The 19,280-nt window shown below is 34.4% G+C and overlaps 1 protein-coding gene across 2 annotated transcripts in view; it reads left to right on the top strand.

Moving 5' to 3' along the window:
* The first annotated feature begins 1,862 nt into the window (after positions 1–1,862).
* The window catches only part of Cad96Ca (tyrosine kinase receptor Cad96Ca), a 327,323-nt gene continuing 309,905 nt past the window's right edge, over positions 1,863–19,280 (top strand). For both annotated transcript variants that reach the window (XM_069839607.1, XM_069839606.1), the window contains exon 1: positions 1,863–2,068. In XM_069839607.1, the coding sequence (XP_069695708.1) occupies positions 2,008–2,068 (61 nt within the window). In that variant the 5' untranslated portion in view covers positions 1,863–2,007. The remainder of the gene's footprint in view (positions 2,069–19,280) is intronic.

Genomic DNA, 19,280 nt, shown 5'->3' with positions numbered 1-19,280 from the left:
GATTGTAAAGATTTGGAAACAAGAAATAACAGCGGAGAAATTACCGACGCGCAAGGTGTGCAGAATCCACCACTGCGCTTGACTTAGCAAAACAACTGCGTTACCCCTCGCCTGCCAATCAAACAAATGTGGAGTGAGTAGGACACGTTCCCTCCCTACTTTGCTGATAGTCCCCATAACTGCCCTAACATATTCAAATCATCCGCATAAACAAGTAGGTAATGTAACTGGTTCAATTCCAAACCCTCTCTGTTATCCTGGACTTTCCTAATGACATATTCTAGAGCAAAGTTAAAAATAAAGGTGATAGTGCATGTCCTTGCTTTATTTAGCGCATAGTGAAAAGCATCAGAAAGAAACTGGCCTATACGTTTCAGTAAGACACATTTTAATTAACCGAACTAGTTTCTTGGGAATATCCAATTCAATAAGAATATTATATAAAACTTCTCTCTTAACCAAGTCATATGCCTCTTTGAAATCTATGAATAACTGATTTACTGTGCCCTTGTACTCTTTTATTTTTTTCCAATATCTGTCGAATACAAAAAATCTGATCAATAATCGATCTAATTTATTACGCCTAAAACCACATTGATAATCCCCAATAATTTTATCTACATATGAATTTAATCTTCTCAAAAGGATATTCGACAAAATTTTGTACGATGTCAACAAAAGTGATATTGCTCTAAAGTTACTTGTTAGTCTTATCCCCCTTCTTAAAGACAGGTACAATTATAGACTCCTTCCATTGTTCTGGCACAATTTTCTTTTCCCAAATAGAAAGTACAAGCTCATCAATTTCGCTAGATGATGTGCTTCCAACCTCTTATATTAATTCTCCTGGAATTTCATCGATACCTTGAGAACATATACTTTTTTCAGATTTTCTATCGCAATTTCGACTTCAGAAACCGTGGGTTCGGGTATAAATGGCTCAGCAGTTTACGATGTGTTATTAGCAGACGCATTTTGAAAATATACACATATTTCGACATTCGGGAAATACTGGACTTACGGGGTGTTAGAAGTAAGTCGACAATATACATTTCACTTTTATCAACTCATGATGATTATGATGATGATGATGATGATGATGGGTTTTTAGTTGATTATTTAACGACGCTGTATCAACTACTAGGTTATTTAGCGTCGATGAGATTGGTGATAGCGAGATGGTATTTGGCGAGATGAGAGCGAGGATTCGCCATAGATTAACTGGCATTCACCTTACGGTTGGGAAAACCCTCGGAAAAACCGAACAAGGTAATCAGCCCAAGCGGGGATCGAACCCGCGCCCGAGCGTAAATTCAGACCGGCCGGTGGCATGATGGTTGTTCATTCGAACAAAGTTAGATCCTACATTTTGCAATACATTTTTCGTGTTATATATTGGCCAAATAGACAGGAGAAAACCTAATTTCCAGTATCTACAAAAATATGTGATTAAAGGAAGCTTTCTTACCGACTGAACATGACAACATTTGGCGACTAGGAGCTTTTCCTTACAAACCTCTTTGACGTTGTCTCAATGACTTGAGGAATGCAGGTTAGAGTGAGAAAGGAAATGGAGGTCTGCATGCTTAAAGACGTGTTCCTATTAGTCGCGAGGCAAGTAAGCTACCATTCAATTGGCCAAGACGTTTGAAGCGAACCAATCTCAGATATATCAAGACTTTCTCCTTGTTCACAAACCAGAAATGAGGTAGGAAGGCCATACCAGAAGGATAGGAACATATGGCTCGAGTAGTCTTGTCAATATGGTGAAGTGAAGGAGTGTCTGTGGAAGTTTTGACAGAAAACATTTCAGATCTGTTTTCTAATTGTGGTATATGTTGAAGAGGTGTTGTTCTGTTTCTGCTGAAGACGCCATATGGAGTAATTAGTGTGATGGCAGTGTGTGTGTGCGTGTGCTGTGTTACGGAGTGCTAGTGACGGTGACATCGATGCAGGGATAGGGAAGTAACGTCAAGGGAAGACATTCGTTATATTTTATCCTGAAGAATGGGGACCAATAAGCCTCTTTTGGTCATTGGAGTGTTATTTCTTCAGCTATGCATAACAGGTAAGTGAGACCGTGTCATTTTAACGGTGGTCAATTTAGAGTAATAACTTCAATTGCATGCTCATACATATTTACGTAACTGTTTTGTTAATTATAATCTGTATTTGTCATTAATGTCGCAAATGTTTCACACCGAAACTATGTTTTATACATTTCTATAGTTACAATTTTTTTTACTTGGCTATTTAACGACGCTATATCAACTACGAGGTTATTTAGCGTTGATGGAATTTGTGATAGCGAGATGAGGGCGAGGATTCGCCATAGATTACCTGACATTTGCCTTACAATTGGGGAAAACCTCGGAAAAACCCAACCAGGTAGTCAGCCCAAGCGGGAATCGAACCCGCGCCCGAGCGCAACTCCGGATTGGCAGGCCTTAACCTACCGAGCTACGCCGGTGGCTCTCTTTACAATTACATGAGGATATAATGCAATAGGGCCTATAGGGCCGAATTAAGAGGACTCTAAAATTATGTCAGAAAAATGAATATATATCTCGTGACGTCTAAGAAGTAGGCCTAATGGTTAAGATATTTTTTAGTAATTTTTCGGTTACACTTAGATGATTCATCGTAACTGAGAAAATGAATTAACAGAAGTCAGTTTTGCTCTAAAACAATTAATAATTATAGCGAGGAAAAATACCTGATATTTATTATTTTGGTCCACGGTAAAAACTGAATTTTTTTTTATAAAATTCGCTTTTAGTACAAATAATTTTGACGGCCGGCGAACCGCCTTGGCGTTTTACTTTATAGGCTACTGTACTTTTGGTCCAGAGGAAATACTCGTCTTTAACACAAAACAGGCCTAAGGATTGCTTCGGATTGTACACTTTAACGTATAGCATGATGAGTGTAAACAAAGTTTTACGATTTTTTCTAGTTCCTCGTTAAACAGTGTATAAGGAGAATAGCCTATTAAATATATTGTGTTGATGTAAAAAAAATAGATTTCCGAGATTTTTATGCAAATACATTAGCATCATTGTTGACGGAAAAGTCATCTGTGTTTGTATTCACAGTACAGCGATTTCTCGTAAATTGATGCACGAAATTTGTTTATATTTAGTAATCTATGAAAGGAATGAAATGGAAGTAGTTATAATCGAAATAAAGAGCCTTTTAAAATATTACAAGATGGTTTACTTTTTTATTTATTTTATTGGGTCATTTTACGACGCTGTATCAACGTCTAGGTATTCAGCTTCTGAATGAAATGAAGGTGATAATGTCGGTGAAATGAGTCCGGGGTCCAACACTGAAAGTTACCCAGCAATTGCTCGCATTGGGTTGAGGGAAAACCCCGGAAAAAACCTCAACCAGGTAACTTGCCCCGACCGGGATTCGAACCCGGGCCACCTGATTTCACGGCCAGACGCGCTGACCGTTACTCCACAGGTGTGGACTACAAGATGATGGTTTATAAGAACTTTATTTAAACTCTTTCTTCTTGAAGTTTATTACGCAAGTAAAAAGTAACAGAAAACACCAGAAATAACTAGATCACATGCTTTAGGGAAATGTTTCACTCTGATTGATTTATTATTAATTACAGAATTAAGTTCTTTCTACTTAATGACTCTCTATGCTCATTAGTCCACTTATGCAGTAAAAACATCTTTGAAAGTTAATACAGTTTAGAATTGTGTTTGGATGAGGGTTATACCTGTGGGTTGTAAATGCTTGCTGTAGAATTTTCCAAACAAGTACACAATATCGGAGACCCCAGATTTTCACAGATGTGCATTAACGCAAGTGTCTTATGGGATTGTGGAAGTACAGGGGTTGGGAATAAAAATTCTTGTCTTTTATCTACCCTTTCCTTTTTTTCTCTCCGTATCCCCTCTCACTTTCAAATACTCTCTATCATCTTCATTGCACTTTTATATCAAGATACATGTATATACATTATATTTACCATATTAGAATCACCAGGAATCGATCCAGAAACCTTCTGTTTAGTAGTCTCTCATCGTAACCATTAGACCACAAGATAGTTGAAAAATTCGACCTTAAAATTCTGTACCAAACATACCTTCGATAAAGTATTTCAACTAATTTCAACTGTCGATAAAAATTTATCGATCGATTCCTGTAATACGGAAATGATTTCAATTTCAATTTTTCGAACGATATTAGTGTAGGTTATTACTGTTTTTTACTTCACAACATCACATTGTCAACTGAACAGTACGAATGAAGACAGTCAATTAGATATAAGATGAATACTAACATGTCATAATATTACAGGGTGATCCGTTTGGGTATGGATAAAATAAAAACACCCTAAAACATTTACTACTGAGCTTTATGTGCTGAAACTTTGTGCATACAATACTGAAAGATAGATTCCTCAGAGCTCAACATGATCCCCATTGCGCACCCTGCACAACTCATAAAGGTGATGCAATTCAGCCCATGTCCGTTGTAACATAAGAGGGGTGATTTGTTGAAAAGCTTGAGCAATTTTTACTCTCAGATCATCATTGTTCCAGGGTTTCTGTGAATAGATAATGTATTTAACAAAACCCTACAAGAAGAAGTCAGGAGGGGTTACATCTGGGGAATTTGGGGACCAAGCCAAGAGATAGCTGCTTCTCGTACTGGGTTTCGCCTGCGACCTCTTGCATGTTCTTTTTCTTATCACAGAACCTGTTTCTACAAATGTTCGATAACACAACATTATGGAATCGTATTTAGGTACATTACGCACACCATACTTACGTCGACTTTCCTTTTGAATTCTTTTAACACTCTCAAATTTAGCATAGGCCTACTAAAGAAGACATTGTGCCCGCTGTTGTTTTGTAGTAGCCATTTTAATCATCTACGATTTTCATTTGTCCTTTCAGATTATGCATTGTCGATTGTCATATATGGAAACTCCCATCTTTTATTCATAATGTAATCAGCAAAATATTTTTCGTAGTATCATAATAGCTTTGTAGTAATAAATTAATATTATACATACCCAAACGGATCAGACTGTCTTTATATATTTATTTGTTGATGCTTCCTCTACTGTAAAGACGATATCTATTGCATATATTGTACAATACAGCAGGGGACTTTAAGCGAGTGGGGGCTACCCCCGATATAACTTCGCCATAACAGTAATGCATACGAGATGTGAAAGTACTTCAGTATAGCTAGCAACTTCTACGCAATTACCATACTTCGGTATTGTGCACTTAAGAAATGCCCCTATAAGGTTATTCAAAAGTCACGAAAGATCTGAAAGTCCTCTGATTTTGTTAGAATGTAGGCCTAAGTTTATATAAATATAATAAGACCTTAACATGAGACTGACAAAGACTACAGCTTGCATGTGTTCGATTTATTTGCAACTTCCGTAGATCTGACCGTATCTCACCTTCACTAAACATGCTGTCCTGGGCCTATCTCAAAGAGCGAAGAACTATTCACTCTCTCACTTTACTCTTCAATATTCTTCAGAACTCTAAGCCTAGCTACTTAGCTTCTCGTTTTCAACATTTGTCCTCATATCACGAAATAGATACTCGCTCACAACAACATATCACACTCTCCATTCCTAAACACAGAACATCCTTCTACTCTTCATCTTTCACTGTATCCGCAGCTCATCTCTGGAACTCTCTACCACAACATGCCAGAGACTGTCGGACATTGTATAGATTAAAAAATAAATTAAAATTGCACTTTTTCAATTCAGATTCCTTTCAATTATAAGCCCTTTTCTCTGCAATAGTTTTGTAAAAAAATATATATTTATTTTCCTTCCTTTCCCCTTTTTTGTTCTCTTTATTACCAGATGAATTTGTTATCATACCCCTTTTATTATGAATTTTATTTAATTTAGCGTATTTCTTTTATTCTTTTTTATTATTATTTTATTACATTCCATTTTGTTACATTCTTCCTTACGTTTTCCTTATCAACTATTTGTACTAAATGAGTTGCTTTTATTATATTCCAATGTATTTTACTTTATTTTTTCTACTAAGTATGGTATTATTTTCATGTTGTTTAGTGTCGATTTTATTATGCTATTAATATTATTTTTTTGTAATAGGGCCTATGTTATTATTTTGTTCTTTACCTTTTTGTTAAATTTTCACTGCTTTTATACTTTGTGATCTGGTAGACTGTAAGAGAAGGCCCTATGGGCTTAACCCTGCCAGTATAAATAAATAAATAAATAAATTTATTATTATTAGGGGCCTATTATTTTTATTATTATTATTATTATTACTATTAGGTCTATTATTATTGTTATTATTACTATTATTATTATTATTATTATTATTATTATTATTATTACTGTTATTATTATTATTATTATTATTATTATTATTATTATTATTATTATTATTATTATTATTATTAAGTAATTACTTCAGATGAGGGCGTGTTTTCTAGACAAAATTTATTTAGAACATCTTAATTTGATTTTGGAAGAATACTTACAAACTACTAAAATCGAGCAGAATGTAATAATAAATAATCCTAACCTTGTCACAGTCCTCGGCCTCATGTCACTTAATTATTCTCCATCTAATCCACTCTAACCTTGTCATATTCCTCAGTCTCATGCCACTTAGTTATCCCCACTCTAACTTTGTAACATTCCTCAGCTTCATGTCAATTGAAGGGTTCAGAGCCATAGTGGGTCAAGCGCTATAACTTATATTAAAAACGAAGAAAACAAGAGCTAAAATTAACAGATTACCATAATTTAATAAAAGCATATAGCAAGTAATATAAAGTATGACATGTCAATCTTCATTAAACTATTATATTCAGTTAACTTTAAACCTTGCTTTCTCCGTTTTTAATCAATGGTGCTTGGCCCACTATGGCTCTGAACCCTTCAATTATTCCCTCATCTAATCCACTGTAATCTTGTCATATTCCTCAATCCCTCATTTAACTTAACCTAACTTTTAATTCGAAAAATTTACGGAAATATAGGCCGGCGGAGGGTAAAACAAAGTGCAATAATATTTCCAGATACTAAAGCTAATGTACAGTAGGCCCTACCAATAAAAAAGTAATGGGCCAACTCTTGGTGATCCTTTCATAGCTTGATTCACACGATAACGTTCGTAAGGAGATTTGACACCCCGCTCATAATCGTGGCCTTCCGTCTCGTCTCAGTAGCTCAGATACCTGTCATGCGGAAGGGAGTGGGTTCGAGCCTCATCCCAGAGTGTTTTTTTGTTTAATTTTGGTGAATAACGTTAAAACGGAGATTTACGATCTTGGGACTGATGTTTCAGTATGTTTAACAAAAAGAGGAGGGAATAATTACTGCCAAGCTCTTAAGGCTTGACCTTGAAGTAATGTTACAAGGGTTACGGATAAAATAAAGTTCAGCTGCATCTCTTTACCACTTTCAGATATATTTATTTTCGGGTTTAGGGGCGCAAATTACGCGGAGGGAGCTATTACCGAGCATAGTAATAACTTAACTTGTAGGAGTTGGACAGTAATTATTACACATTTTGCTTAAGGGTGTTCGGAACCTCAAAAATGACGAAATTTTGAAATTTTATTTTGTCTCATTGTAGGCCTATTCTACAGACTTCAGGGATTAAAATAATGTATATGACACCTATTTTTTTTTTTGGAAAATGGAAAATCTTTTTTTTATCTTTTTTATTTATGTTGCGTCTGTCAATTGTTGTTTCTTGTCAATTTTGAACTTTCCCAAGAATTACGTTTTTTTTTAACATACGACCCTTCATCTCAGCTTCTACCTAAGATACAAAATCTCAAACTATTACCACATGTTCTCCATAAATATTTCTCACTTGTAACACAGGAAAATGTTTCTATGTTGGATAGTTTAAAAATAAAAAAAATGTAATTATCTCCTTTTTTCTTTCCAAAATTCAGTTTCAAAATAAACATTTTTAATTTGTAAAGTTTTTATAATAACTAAACGTAGTACTTATGTCTAAATCATCAACAGGCTTCCAGTAATATGTGGTAAAAGTTTCATCTTTCTACATATGAAGATTTCTAAGAAAATGGGACATGAACTTGGTGAAATTTAACATTGTGAATATAAGAGATTCCGAACCCCCTTAAACAAGCCGAAACATCGGTCCCAAGACTTTGTAAAACTCCATTTTATCGTTATTCAGAAAAAAAAAAGCATTGGGATGAGGCACGAACCGACTCTCCTCCGCATGACACGCAGTCAAATGTATTTCAGAACGGGTTGCGACAACACTCGAAACAGAGCGAATTTCAATAACCCCGTTAGCGATAGTTAATATATCTGTGTCCTAGGTTTCTGAGCATGCGCAGTGCCTTGTATCTGGGCCTTACAATATTCAAGTGGCCTACTGCCGCCCATTAATTTTTTCTGGTGCTGTTTCCTGCCTGTATGATAGCATAAGACAGAATGACCAACCGACCGACCCATTACTACATCACATCATAGCACTGTCTATGCAAGGAACATCAAAAACGCACCTACATAAGTCGCCTGCCCAAGAACAGGCCTACATACCTTAAAGTCGTAAACACTAACTACAGCGCCTTCAACTTAAGGCGCAACCCAGGCACCGGCAGGCTGGCAGTACTCTCAAGCGGTAACATCCAGCGGCGTTGTGCTGTAATTGAACTGCTAAGGAACCCGGCATGCATTCTTTCTATTCGTATTTAGTGTTAGTTTGTCTTCTATAAAATCACTGAATGGTGTTTATTTCCTTACCTTAAGACATAAGATGTTCAAAATGATCTCCGCCAGCTTCAATACAATGCTCACACCTGCGAAGAAGATGCTGAAATACGCGATCCAATTCCTGCACGGCCTGTAATATATGAGGATGTTCATATACACTTTATGTTTTAACATACCATATTTCCGGGCATATCCGCTCGCCCGCCGCACAAAACCGCTGGGTTTTCCCGCTATTGAGACCGCCTATCGCCCGCCCACCTGCCGTGATCAGGGTTGCGTCTTAAGTTGAAGGCTCTGTAGATAAAGTAAAAACTATTGTTTTCCGCCCAATTTTAGTAATTTCTACTTATTCCCCATGTCAAATCAAGGAGTTCTGAATACATATTGTGTCCATCGCTATGGAGTAACGGTTAGCATGTCTGACCGTGTAACAAGCAAGCCCGGATTCAAATCCTGGGGTCCACACCTGTGGAGTAGCGGTCAGCGCGTCTGGCCGCGAAACCAGGAGGCCCGGGTTCGAATCCCGGTTGGGGCAAGTACCTGATTGAGGTTTTTTCCGGGGTTTTCCCTCAACCAAATACGAGCAAATGCTGGGTAACTTTCGGTGCTGGATCCCGGACTCATTTCACCGGTATTATCACCTTCATTTCATTCAGACGCTAAATAACCTGAGATGTTGATGCAGCGTCGTAAAATAACCCAATAAGATACAAAAATAAATAAATAAGAATTCATGGTTGGGACTAGTTAGCTGGTTGAAGTTTTTTTCTGGGGTTTTCCCTCAACTCAATAAAAGCTAATGTTGGGTAATTTTCGACTCTGGACTCATTTCGCTGGAATTATCACCTTCATATCATTTAGAGGACGCTAGATAAACATAGCTGTTAATAAAGCGTCGTAAAATAAACCACTAAAAAGTAAATGAATTTTATCGAGAAAACACACCGTCAGCTAAAGTAAAAGATTACCTAATAATAATAATAATAATAATAATAATAATAATAATAATAATAATAATAATAATAATAATAATAATAATAATAATAACAATAATAATAATAATAATAATTTTTGTCTAATTTCCTGCACTTCTTGTAAAATAATCGCAACATTCATATAGTTTTCTGCGAACGTTCGTCTACCACAACCTCCTTATATGCTACGGAACCGGTACCGGTACCGGTATCTTAAAAATTTCCTACAAACTTCCACAATGAGACAAACCGCAGGGTCTGTATCTCAAGCCGTTGAGAGTTCTCAATCTTCTGTGTTCTGGAACAATCTCTATTATAGGCCTACTCATAGTAACATCACTGAATGAGAACAATTCGCATTTGAGTTTCTAGAAACAATGCCATTATTTTCTGGAATGGATTTAAAAAACATTGCGAAAATCCTATTCTTTTATGGAAAAAAATGTATTATTGTTATTCTATAAAGTTAATTTTCAACAAAGTTACGGAACTTTCAAACATTTCATCACTTTTCATTAATAGATACTAGAGTTGAACAACGATCGAGAAAGCAAGACTAATAGCGCCCGAAAAGCCGAAAACCCGCACGACAATGTTGCCTAAGTCGCGTCGCGTCGTTGATGTAAAGACTGCTTGTGAGTGTTTCAAGACATCGGGATTGATAAACTCTCGAACGTCAAGTAGCCTTGAATCGTCACAGTTTTTTGTATCAGACGGAACGTTTATCCGTTTTCGCAACTGTTATTTACTTATTTACTTATGAATTTTAAGGAACCCGGAGGTTCATTGCCGTACTCACATAAGCCCGCCATCGGTCCCTATACTGAGCAAGATTAATCCAGTCCCTACCATCATATCCCACCTCCCTCAAATCCATTTTAATATTATACTCTCATCTTCGTCTCGGCCTCCCCAAAGGTCTTATTCCCTCCGGCCTCCCAACTAACACTCTATATGCATTTCTGGATTCACCCATACGTCCTACATGTTTGGGAACTGTTATATATGACTGTACAAACAATCAAGTAGCCTATTAGAAACATCATCTCTATCTTTCAGTGTATAATAATCCGTTTCCCAATCTTTATTTAATTACTAGATCCTTATTAAAAGGACAGGAATGTTTTTTCGTGTGTTTGAGATCAATTGTACAATCTCAAACAATATATATATATATATATATATATATATATATATATATATATATTAACGCTTTATTTAACGTTATGTTTTATTTTTCTTAGAAATGCAAAGTTATTTGAGAATTGTTTTTTTTCTATGTGTAACAATAATATCTGATAATAAAACCAGAACATTTTGATAACTAAGATACTGTTTTGTTTTGTATTTTTATCTCGTTTAAACATCTCTAATGTTATTTATTTCAGTGATATATGCTATTCAAAATTACGAAATCTTTCCACGTCGACCAAATGCTTTTTCGAGAATGATGGGCAAGACTCGAAGCGCATGAGAGTTACGAGACGAGACTCGAAAGACAAATGCAATGAACACAGCGAGCGAAAGCGACAGTTATATAGTTTTGTTCATCTCTAATAGATACTACGAGGGAGAGTCAAAAAGTAACCTTAATAACTGTTTTATTAATTGAATATGTACAATAAGACTACAAACATTTTATCACTTTTATAAATAGTCCCAACTACGTTCAATGCAAGTGTTCCTGTTATACTATGTTAAAAGTGATGAAGTGTTTGTAGTCTTATTGTACATATTCAATTAATAAAACAGTTATTAAGGTTATTTTTTAACTCCCCCTCGTATATAGACCCTAACACTATGATCCAGGCAGATTTAGTAACTTGTCTTTCCTGTTGATGAAACGTGCGTGAATCATAATGCTGCCCACATTACGTCCTTCTAGTACTGAGGTCAAGAAGCCATGGGTAGGCCTAGTCTACTGCGCTTCAGGTAGGTTTACATGTTGATGTTCAATTACTTTCACTACTCCGGGCATAAGACACCATATGTAACCAGTTGACGTGCGTTCTATTCTTTTCGAGTTAATTGTTACTGAAGCGATACTGAAATAATTCTTCTTGGCTGTGGAGTCCTCGAAGGATTCTGATCTATTAGCAGTGGAATACGCGACCGTGACTGCTGCTGCTACTACTACAACCACCGTCACCACAATGAAATGTTAACACTATACCTTATTTGTTGAGTAATTTACGCCAGTCTTAAATACAGTATCTTCCATTAATGAATCTTCAGTTAATTCCTTACAAGTGTATACTGTCGGAGAAATTCTTTGCAAATTGTGTTAGTATTCAGTCGTGGTATGCGCTTGAAACGTTTCCGGTGAGTAAAGCCAATGTCACGTGTATGCGAGTAGCCTGATTCTCTAATGCATCTTGACAAAGCATTAAACATATTTTTGTTCATTTACAGATGACACGTTCATTCATAATAGCATTCCTTTGCCTATTTGGATTCCTGTGACAATAGTAGATCATTACAATCAGCAACGCAACAATTAGTACTAGGTTGCTATTACAACTAATATTTTTGCTGTTACTATTTTATTACTATTTATACTATTACTAAAACAACTATTACTATCAATAGTAATACTACGTACGATGTACTTTTAACAGTTACAAATATACTATTGCTACTACTAACATAACTTATACTGTTACTTGTACTGCAACAGTTATAACAAAAATACCTATTACTAATACTATAGTTACAGCAAGAAAACCCTTACTGCTACTTCTACTCGTGATACTACAGCCTTAACAATTAGGCCTACTTCTACAACTATTTTTACTGCTATTATTGTTAATGAAACATTACAACTACTAGACCTATGTGTGCTGCTTGCGATATTGTTATTAATATAATGAGCAAAATTACTGCAACAGTTAAATAAAAAAACATACTGCTACTAAAACTGATAAAACAAACAATTACAGATGTTATTGACTACTACTGCTAATAAAGCTATTAGGACTACAAGTATTATTATTATTGTTGTTATTGTTATTATTTTTATTATTGTTATTATTATCATTATTATTACTATTAATCTTCTAGCTACAAATTACTACTATTAGCGCGATAATTAAAAAAAAAAAACAAAGCTGATACTACTGATATTATTAATACCACTACAACTGTTACAACTACTGTTACTGTCACTACTACTGCTAATGCTGAAATTGCTATTATTAATGTTGCTACGCTTTCAGGTCATTATGTCTAAGGACAATAGGTCTAATAAAACATAAAGTCTAATAAAAAAATGTCCAATAATAACTCAGATCTAAAAGAAAAATGTCTAAATAAAATTTACGTCTAATATGTAAATGTCTAAATAAAATTTACGTCTAATGTGTAATTTATAAATAAAATGTGTGTATAAATCTCAAATAATTTTAACAAAACTTACTAAAAAAGTTGATATTGTTACGATAATGAACATGCGTTTCCTTAGTAATACGGTATCGTGTCAGTTTCAGAAATTTTTTAGAAAAATGAATACATATGTATACTATTAATTCACCTAAAGATAAAAAAAATTACAGTTCATAATAATTTCGACTATCACTTAAGACTGAGAAGTAGAACCAGCAATAGAATCTACTGGAGATGTTCACTCAGAGACGCTTGCAATGCTACTTGTGTCACCAATGAGAATTTGGATAACATTCAAGTCTAAGAAGTGTGGAATGTATTTAATCTTGTAATAAATGGACTCAAAAGAACTATAAATAATGTTGAAGGATGGCACTCGAAATTCCAAAAAAATATTATATCTCATCATGCATTCATATTGAAGTTTTTAGAATATACAGTATAAGAACAGACCAACGTAATAATGAAGTGCTCATAACACAGATCCTGGCAGGACATGGAAGAGTTCAGCATTCCGTAAAGAAATCGTAACAAATTAATCAAAGACAAGTAGAGATAATGGTAACATGTTACCAGCAGTATAAAAATCGTGGAGAAATTGATTTGTACTTGAGAACTTTAAGCTACAGGCTGAAATTCCATGCTGTTCAGGAAGATGAAAATGAACATTAATCTACTGTATATTTTCACGCTCAACTATTTCAACATTAGGCCTGCCTACTATATTTTATGTAATAAACAATACTATACCGATAACATATGTATTATTGTTATAATTTAGGCATAATAGTATTAGACGTCATTGCAAGTTAGACTATGTAGTAAGATTATTAGACATTTTTGTTAATTGGACTAGGTTGTATTAGAGTTGGTTCCAAAGACAAAATGTCATTAGACTTACAAAATTAGACCTTTGTCATTAGAATTAAAATCCTTAAACCTACCGACCTCTAACCGCTGTTACTACTACGTTGTAGTAGTAAAAACTAGGAATACTACTATTGTAATTCAACAATTTCAATTGCTACTGTTGCTGTTATTACTGATACCAATACAACATTTGGAACTATTATTTCCAATGCTACCAGTATATAGGGTGTAAACAATAGAAACTGCCAAAATTATACAGACAGTACAGTTAACAAGATGCCTAATGAAATTTAATTATTTCTTATAATATTTCACTTTTAATTTGTAAAATACTAGGTTTTAATATCGACAGTACTTTAATTATTTGTTTAAATTTCCACTGAATTTGAATGACATTGCCAATAACCTTCCGCCCAACACATAGGCCTAATACACAACAGAGTAACAAACCACTGCTTAAGCAATAGTCTCGAGCAGAGTAAATAAAGACTGAGTATTCTTTAATTACAAAAACTTTTGACTCACAAAAACACATTTTGGGGGGGGGGGGAACCTGACAGTTACATAAAGCATTATTTGACTTATTTCTCAGTTATTTATGCTCTTTCACAAACATTTTTGGCAGTTTATATCGTTTACAGCCTGTATAATGCTATTAAAATAATACAACAGTACTAGTAACAGTTACAACTGTGAGTACTACTATTATTAATGGAACAATAGCAATTACTATTGAGACTAATGCAGGAGTTATAACAAAAATTCTATTACTAAAACAACTATAACTACGACTAATATTAGTGTTAATTCAACAATTACTGCTACGATTAATGCAAGAGAAACAGCAAAGTATAGTATTATTACCTCTATTGCTACTAATATTAATACAAGTAACAACTGTTACTTCGTGCCAATACAATTATTACTACTACTACTACTACTACTATTACTACTACTACTACCACTACAGTAGTTAAAATTACTACTACTGATGCGATAGTTACAACTACAACTATTTGTACCATTAACCATAATAATACAACATTTGCAACTACTACTACTATTGCTAAAACAAGAGACACAATATTGTATTGTATTTATTAACATTCCATGGTATTCATACATTGCATCACAGCTAGAATATGGAACAAGCCAAAAAACTTAATACTACTACAAAGTCTTCATTTATAGTCACAGTCTAGTTGAAATATATACAGAAGAGGTTTAAAATTTAGTCTACTAGTGCAACACAAAGTTTTAGTACCAATTTCATGAAGCGTTGTTGAATGTCATGAATTCACATACAAAATAGAAGGCGTAAGAAATTAGGTACTTATTTAATTTGGCCCTAAATAATCTTATGTTTTGAGTTTAATTTTTTTATATCGATACGGAGGCCATTACATTTTTACTACCATATAACGCACCCCTTTTTGATAGCACGATAGACTTGCCGATGGAGTATGAAAGTCATTTTTGACGCGTATTTATGCTATGAACTGTTGAATTAGTTACAAAGTTTTCACGATTACATACGAGGAAGATTATTAATGAAAATATATACTGACAAGCCATGGGCATTATTTGTAGTTTTTTTTTAAACAATCCTACACGATTCCCTAGATTTGGCACCTACTATTATTCTAATTACTCTTTTAGTAGTAGGAATATACTGTTACTATCTATGACATTTCCCCAGAATATTATTGCAAAACTCATTACCGAGTGAAAGTATGCAAAGTATATTGTTTTTAAGGTATTGATATTTACTATATTTTGCATAGATCTAATAGCAAAACAAGCTGAATTTAGTTTGGGGGTAGTTTCTTTAATATGATTTTTTCCAATTTAACACATTATCGATGTTTAAGCCAAGAAATTTGGTTGTTGTTGTTTCTAATAGGGATCTGTTGTTAATTATTGCGCTTGAAATTTGCGAGGTTGAATTTGGACAGGATTTAAATTGAATTATGTTAGTTTTGTTACAATTTAATACTAATTTATTGACTGAGAATCAGTCACATATTTTGAAGAGAATTTTTTTCTGATGAAGATTGGAATATGTTGGAGTTATTAGCTGTAATTACTATACTTGTGTCATTTTCAAATAATATGGGATGACCTACATCTTTTATTAGGGGGCAAAATCATTTATGAACACTATAAAATAAACACTTTTACTAATATAACTGTTACAATTCTACTATTACTATCACGAAAACAATAGCCTATAGAGACGTAATAGCCGCTAAGACTATGGAACCTATTCATATTACAGTTACTTCAACACCAACTATAAAACTTATTGTTAGTACTACGATTAATATTAAAGCTACTGTGATTTCTAATTTAACTACTATTAGCATTATTACGACTATTACTGTAACCACAACTAAAACAACTACAAGTGCTACAAGTATTACTATATCTACTGATATTAATGATCTACAACTATTATTATCACTATAACTAAGATGACTGTTGCCCCTACAGCTACTGTAACTAATACTGTAACTATGAGTACAACTATGACAATGTCACTATTACTATTACTCATAGTATCACTATTATGTTATTTCGTGCATACTGCTAGGATTGGATTTGTAATTACTAATATTGTTCTCCTCTTTGATCTGCAGTTACAATGTGTAGAATTATACACAATACCTTAATTTCAATGTATATTTAGTGATATCTACAGGATAGTTACTTATGAAAAAAAATTCCGTACGATTTCGGACAAGGATTTTTTTTATTTTAGTAGGTTATTTTACGACGCTTTATCAACATCTTAGGTTATTTAGCGTCTGAATGAGATGAAGGTGATAATGCACCGAAAGTTACCCAGCATTTGCTCATATTGGATTGAGGGAAAATCCCGGAAAAAAACCTCAACCAAGTAACTTACCCCGAACAGGAATCGAATCCGGGCCACTTGGTTTCGCGGCCAGACGCGCTAACCGTTACTCCACAGGTGTGGACTTGGGACAAGGACCCTGAGATCCATATTATAGGAAGTAGTTTTGAGACAGATTTTATTCGAGTACTTATATGTTCCACTTCATTTCTACATATTACAAATAAAGATGTGTGTCGTCATTGTATTTTCTACCTCTAAGAATTGGCCCCTTGCCCCATTGAGTCATAACACTTGTGAGAGTCATGAACCAACACTAGACATGCACAAGTAACGGAACTCCCTGGCCATGTGCCCAGAACGGCGCAGGAACACAGCTAAAAGCAAGACAGAATAGTACAAACGGAAGGCAAGGAGGTATTATGTGAAAAGTCCATTTCATCAACTTTACGTTACAGGGGGAGAAAAAAAAAATCAGGCCTTTTTTCCTTCTTCCCTGGTAAAGTTACAAACCTATTCCTTTTATGTTTGGTATAGTTGAACTATTGTATACCTGGAAAAGTACAAGACACACACAGTAGTAGGCTAAGCAGAGTTATGTGGAACTCATCGTAGTACATTATATCCATAATATATTTTGATCTTTTGAAAAAAATTAATTAAATCCGAAATCAGTTATCTCAGAACTTCACAGATTATACATTTAGACAGATCTCATCCTAAGGAATTCAGCAGTGCTATCATCGCAATATTTAGACTTAACATAATATATTACTTCCCAGGTATACAAATTTGTTCAGTTCTTATGACAGAGAGAGAGAGAGAGAGGAACGAGAGAGAGAGGGGTGAGAATTTCCACTTTCCTGAAAGTTGCAATGAATTTCGTAGGGTAGGTCGAGGTAATTTCTCCTGTTTCTTCTTTCCCATTGATTCATTCCTATTTTTCTCACTCTCCCTACCTTAATTTCTTCATTTCCCTTCTTAATCTCTCTATTTCGTTCTTTTCTTTCAGTTTTTATTCCTTTTTATTTACAATTTATATAATTTCCTTTTCATACATTTTTTCTTTGTTTTGTAACATGGGAGGCATTACGCTCGTATTTTGCATTTTCTATTCCTACAAAAGAAGACATAATGGATATGCAGGTCTTTGTATGAGCTTCTAGCCATTAGTAATAATCAAATTTCAGAAAAAGAAAGAAGAATACACAGACGTTTATTTTATACCAAGATTGAAGTCGTCTCACTGAAATTTGTATATTTTATGAGAATTTGGGGTTAAAGCGTGGATATTTGGAACTCTTGAACCATAACTAACAGAAACACAAAACGCTCTTTGTATAAGAACAGTTGTCCTACTTTCATCAGAGCTGAATTAGAGGACTTTATGTTTAGCGGCAGCTCTTGCCTTGATGCTTAGTTGAACTGTAAGTGAAATCCCCAACGTTCAATTTAAGTTAGAGAAGCTTCTTTTTCTCGCTGTTGGTATCTTTAACTTCGGCCCATTCATCTACCGACCAATCCTTGTTCTTTCCATCTTCCAGTCATCTATGTAACCATCCCTCCCTCTCACCTGTCCTCCAACCATCCATTTATACATCTATCCATTCAGAGGTATGTCAGTGGAACATGGCGATGGTGACTAAAAATACGGTAAGACAAGGGAATAATAATGAAAAAGGATGAGAAAGATACGAGTAATATCCAGGAAGTGACGATAAGTAAGTAGTGATAAAAATATAATGAAGAAAGAGGGAGTAGAAATGTAATGAAAGTGTAGAAACTAGTTTGTCGGAAAATATACAGATTAGATTAGTTGGAACAAGTGATCTGTGAACGTTAGTGATTCAAGTGAATAAATGGGTTCAACTTAATGTTTATAATGTTGGCAACAATAATTGTCTTCATATTTTAATGTAATAGTATTATTATTATTATTATTATTATTATTATTATTATTATTATTATTATTATTATTATTAAAGCAAGGGGATGCACTATCACTTTTACTTTTTAACTTTGCTCTAGAGTATGCCATTAGGGAAGTCCAGGATAACAGAGAGGGTTTTTAATTGAACGGGTTACATCAGCTGTTTGTCTATGCGGATGACGTGAATATGTTAGGAAAAATCTACAAACGATTAGGGAAAACACGGGAATTTTACTGGAAGCAAGTAAAGAGATAGGTTTGAAAGTAAATCCCGAAAAGACAAAGTATATGATTATGTCTCGTGACGAGAATGTTGTACGAAATGGAAATATAAAAATTGGAAATTTATCTTTTGAAGAGGTGGAGAAGTTCAAATATTTGGGAGCAACAGTAACAAATATAAATGATACTCGGGAGGAAATTAAACACAGAATAAATATGGGAAATGCGTGTTATTATTCGGTTGGGAAACTTTTATCATCCAGAATTTATAAAACAGTTATATTACCGGTTGTTCTG

Source organism: Periplaneta americana, chromosome 11 (genome assembly GCF_040183065.1).
Source record: "Periplaneta americana isolate PAMFEO1 chromosome 11, P.americana_PAMFEO1_priV1, whole genome shotgun sequence".
NCBI lineage: Eukaryota > Metazoa > Arthropoda > Insecta > Blattodea > Blattidae > Periplaneta > Periplaneta americana.
Note: the sequence above shows the minus strand (reverse complement) of the source record. Positions and strands in the feature narration are given on the sequence as shown.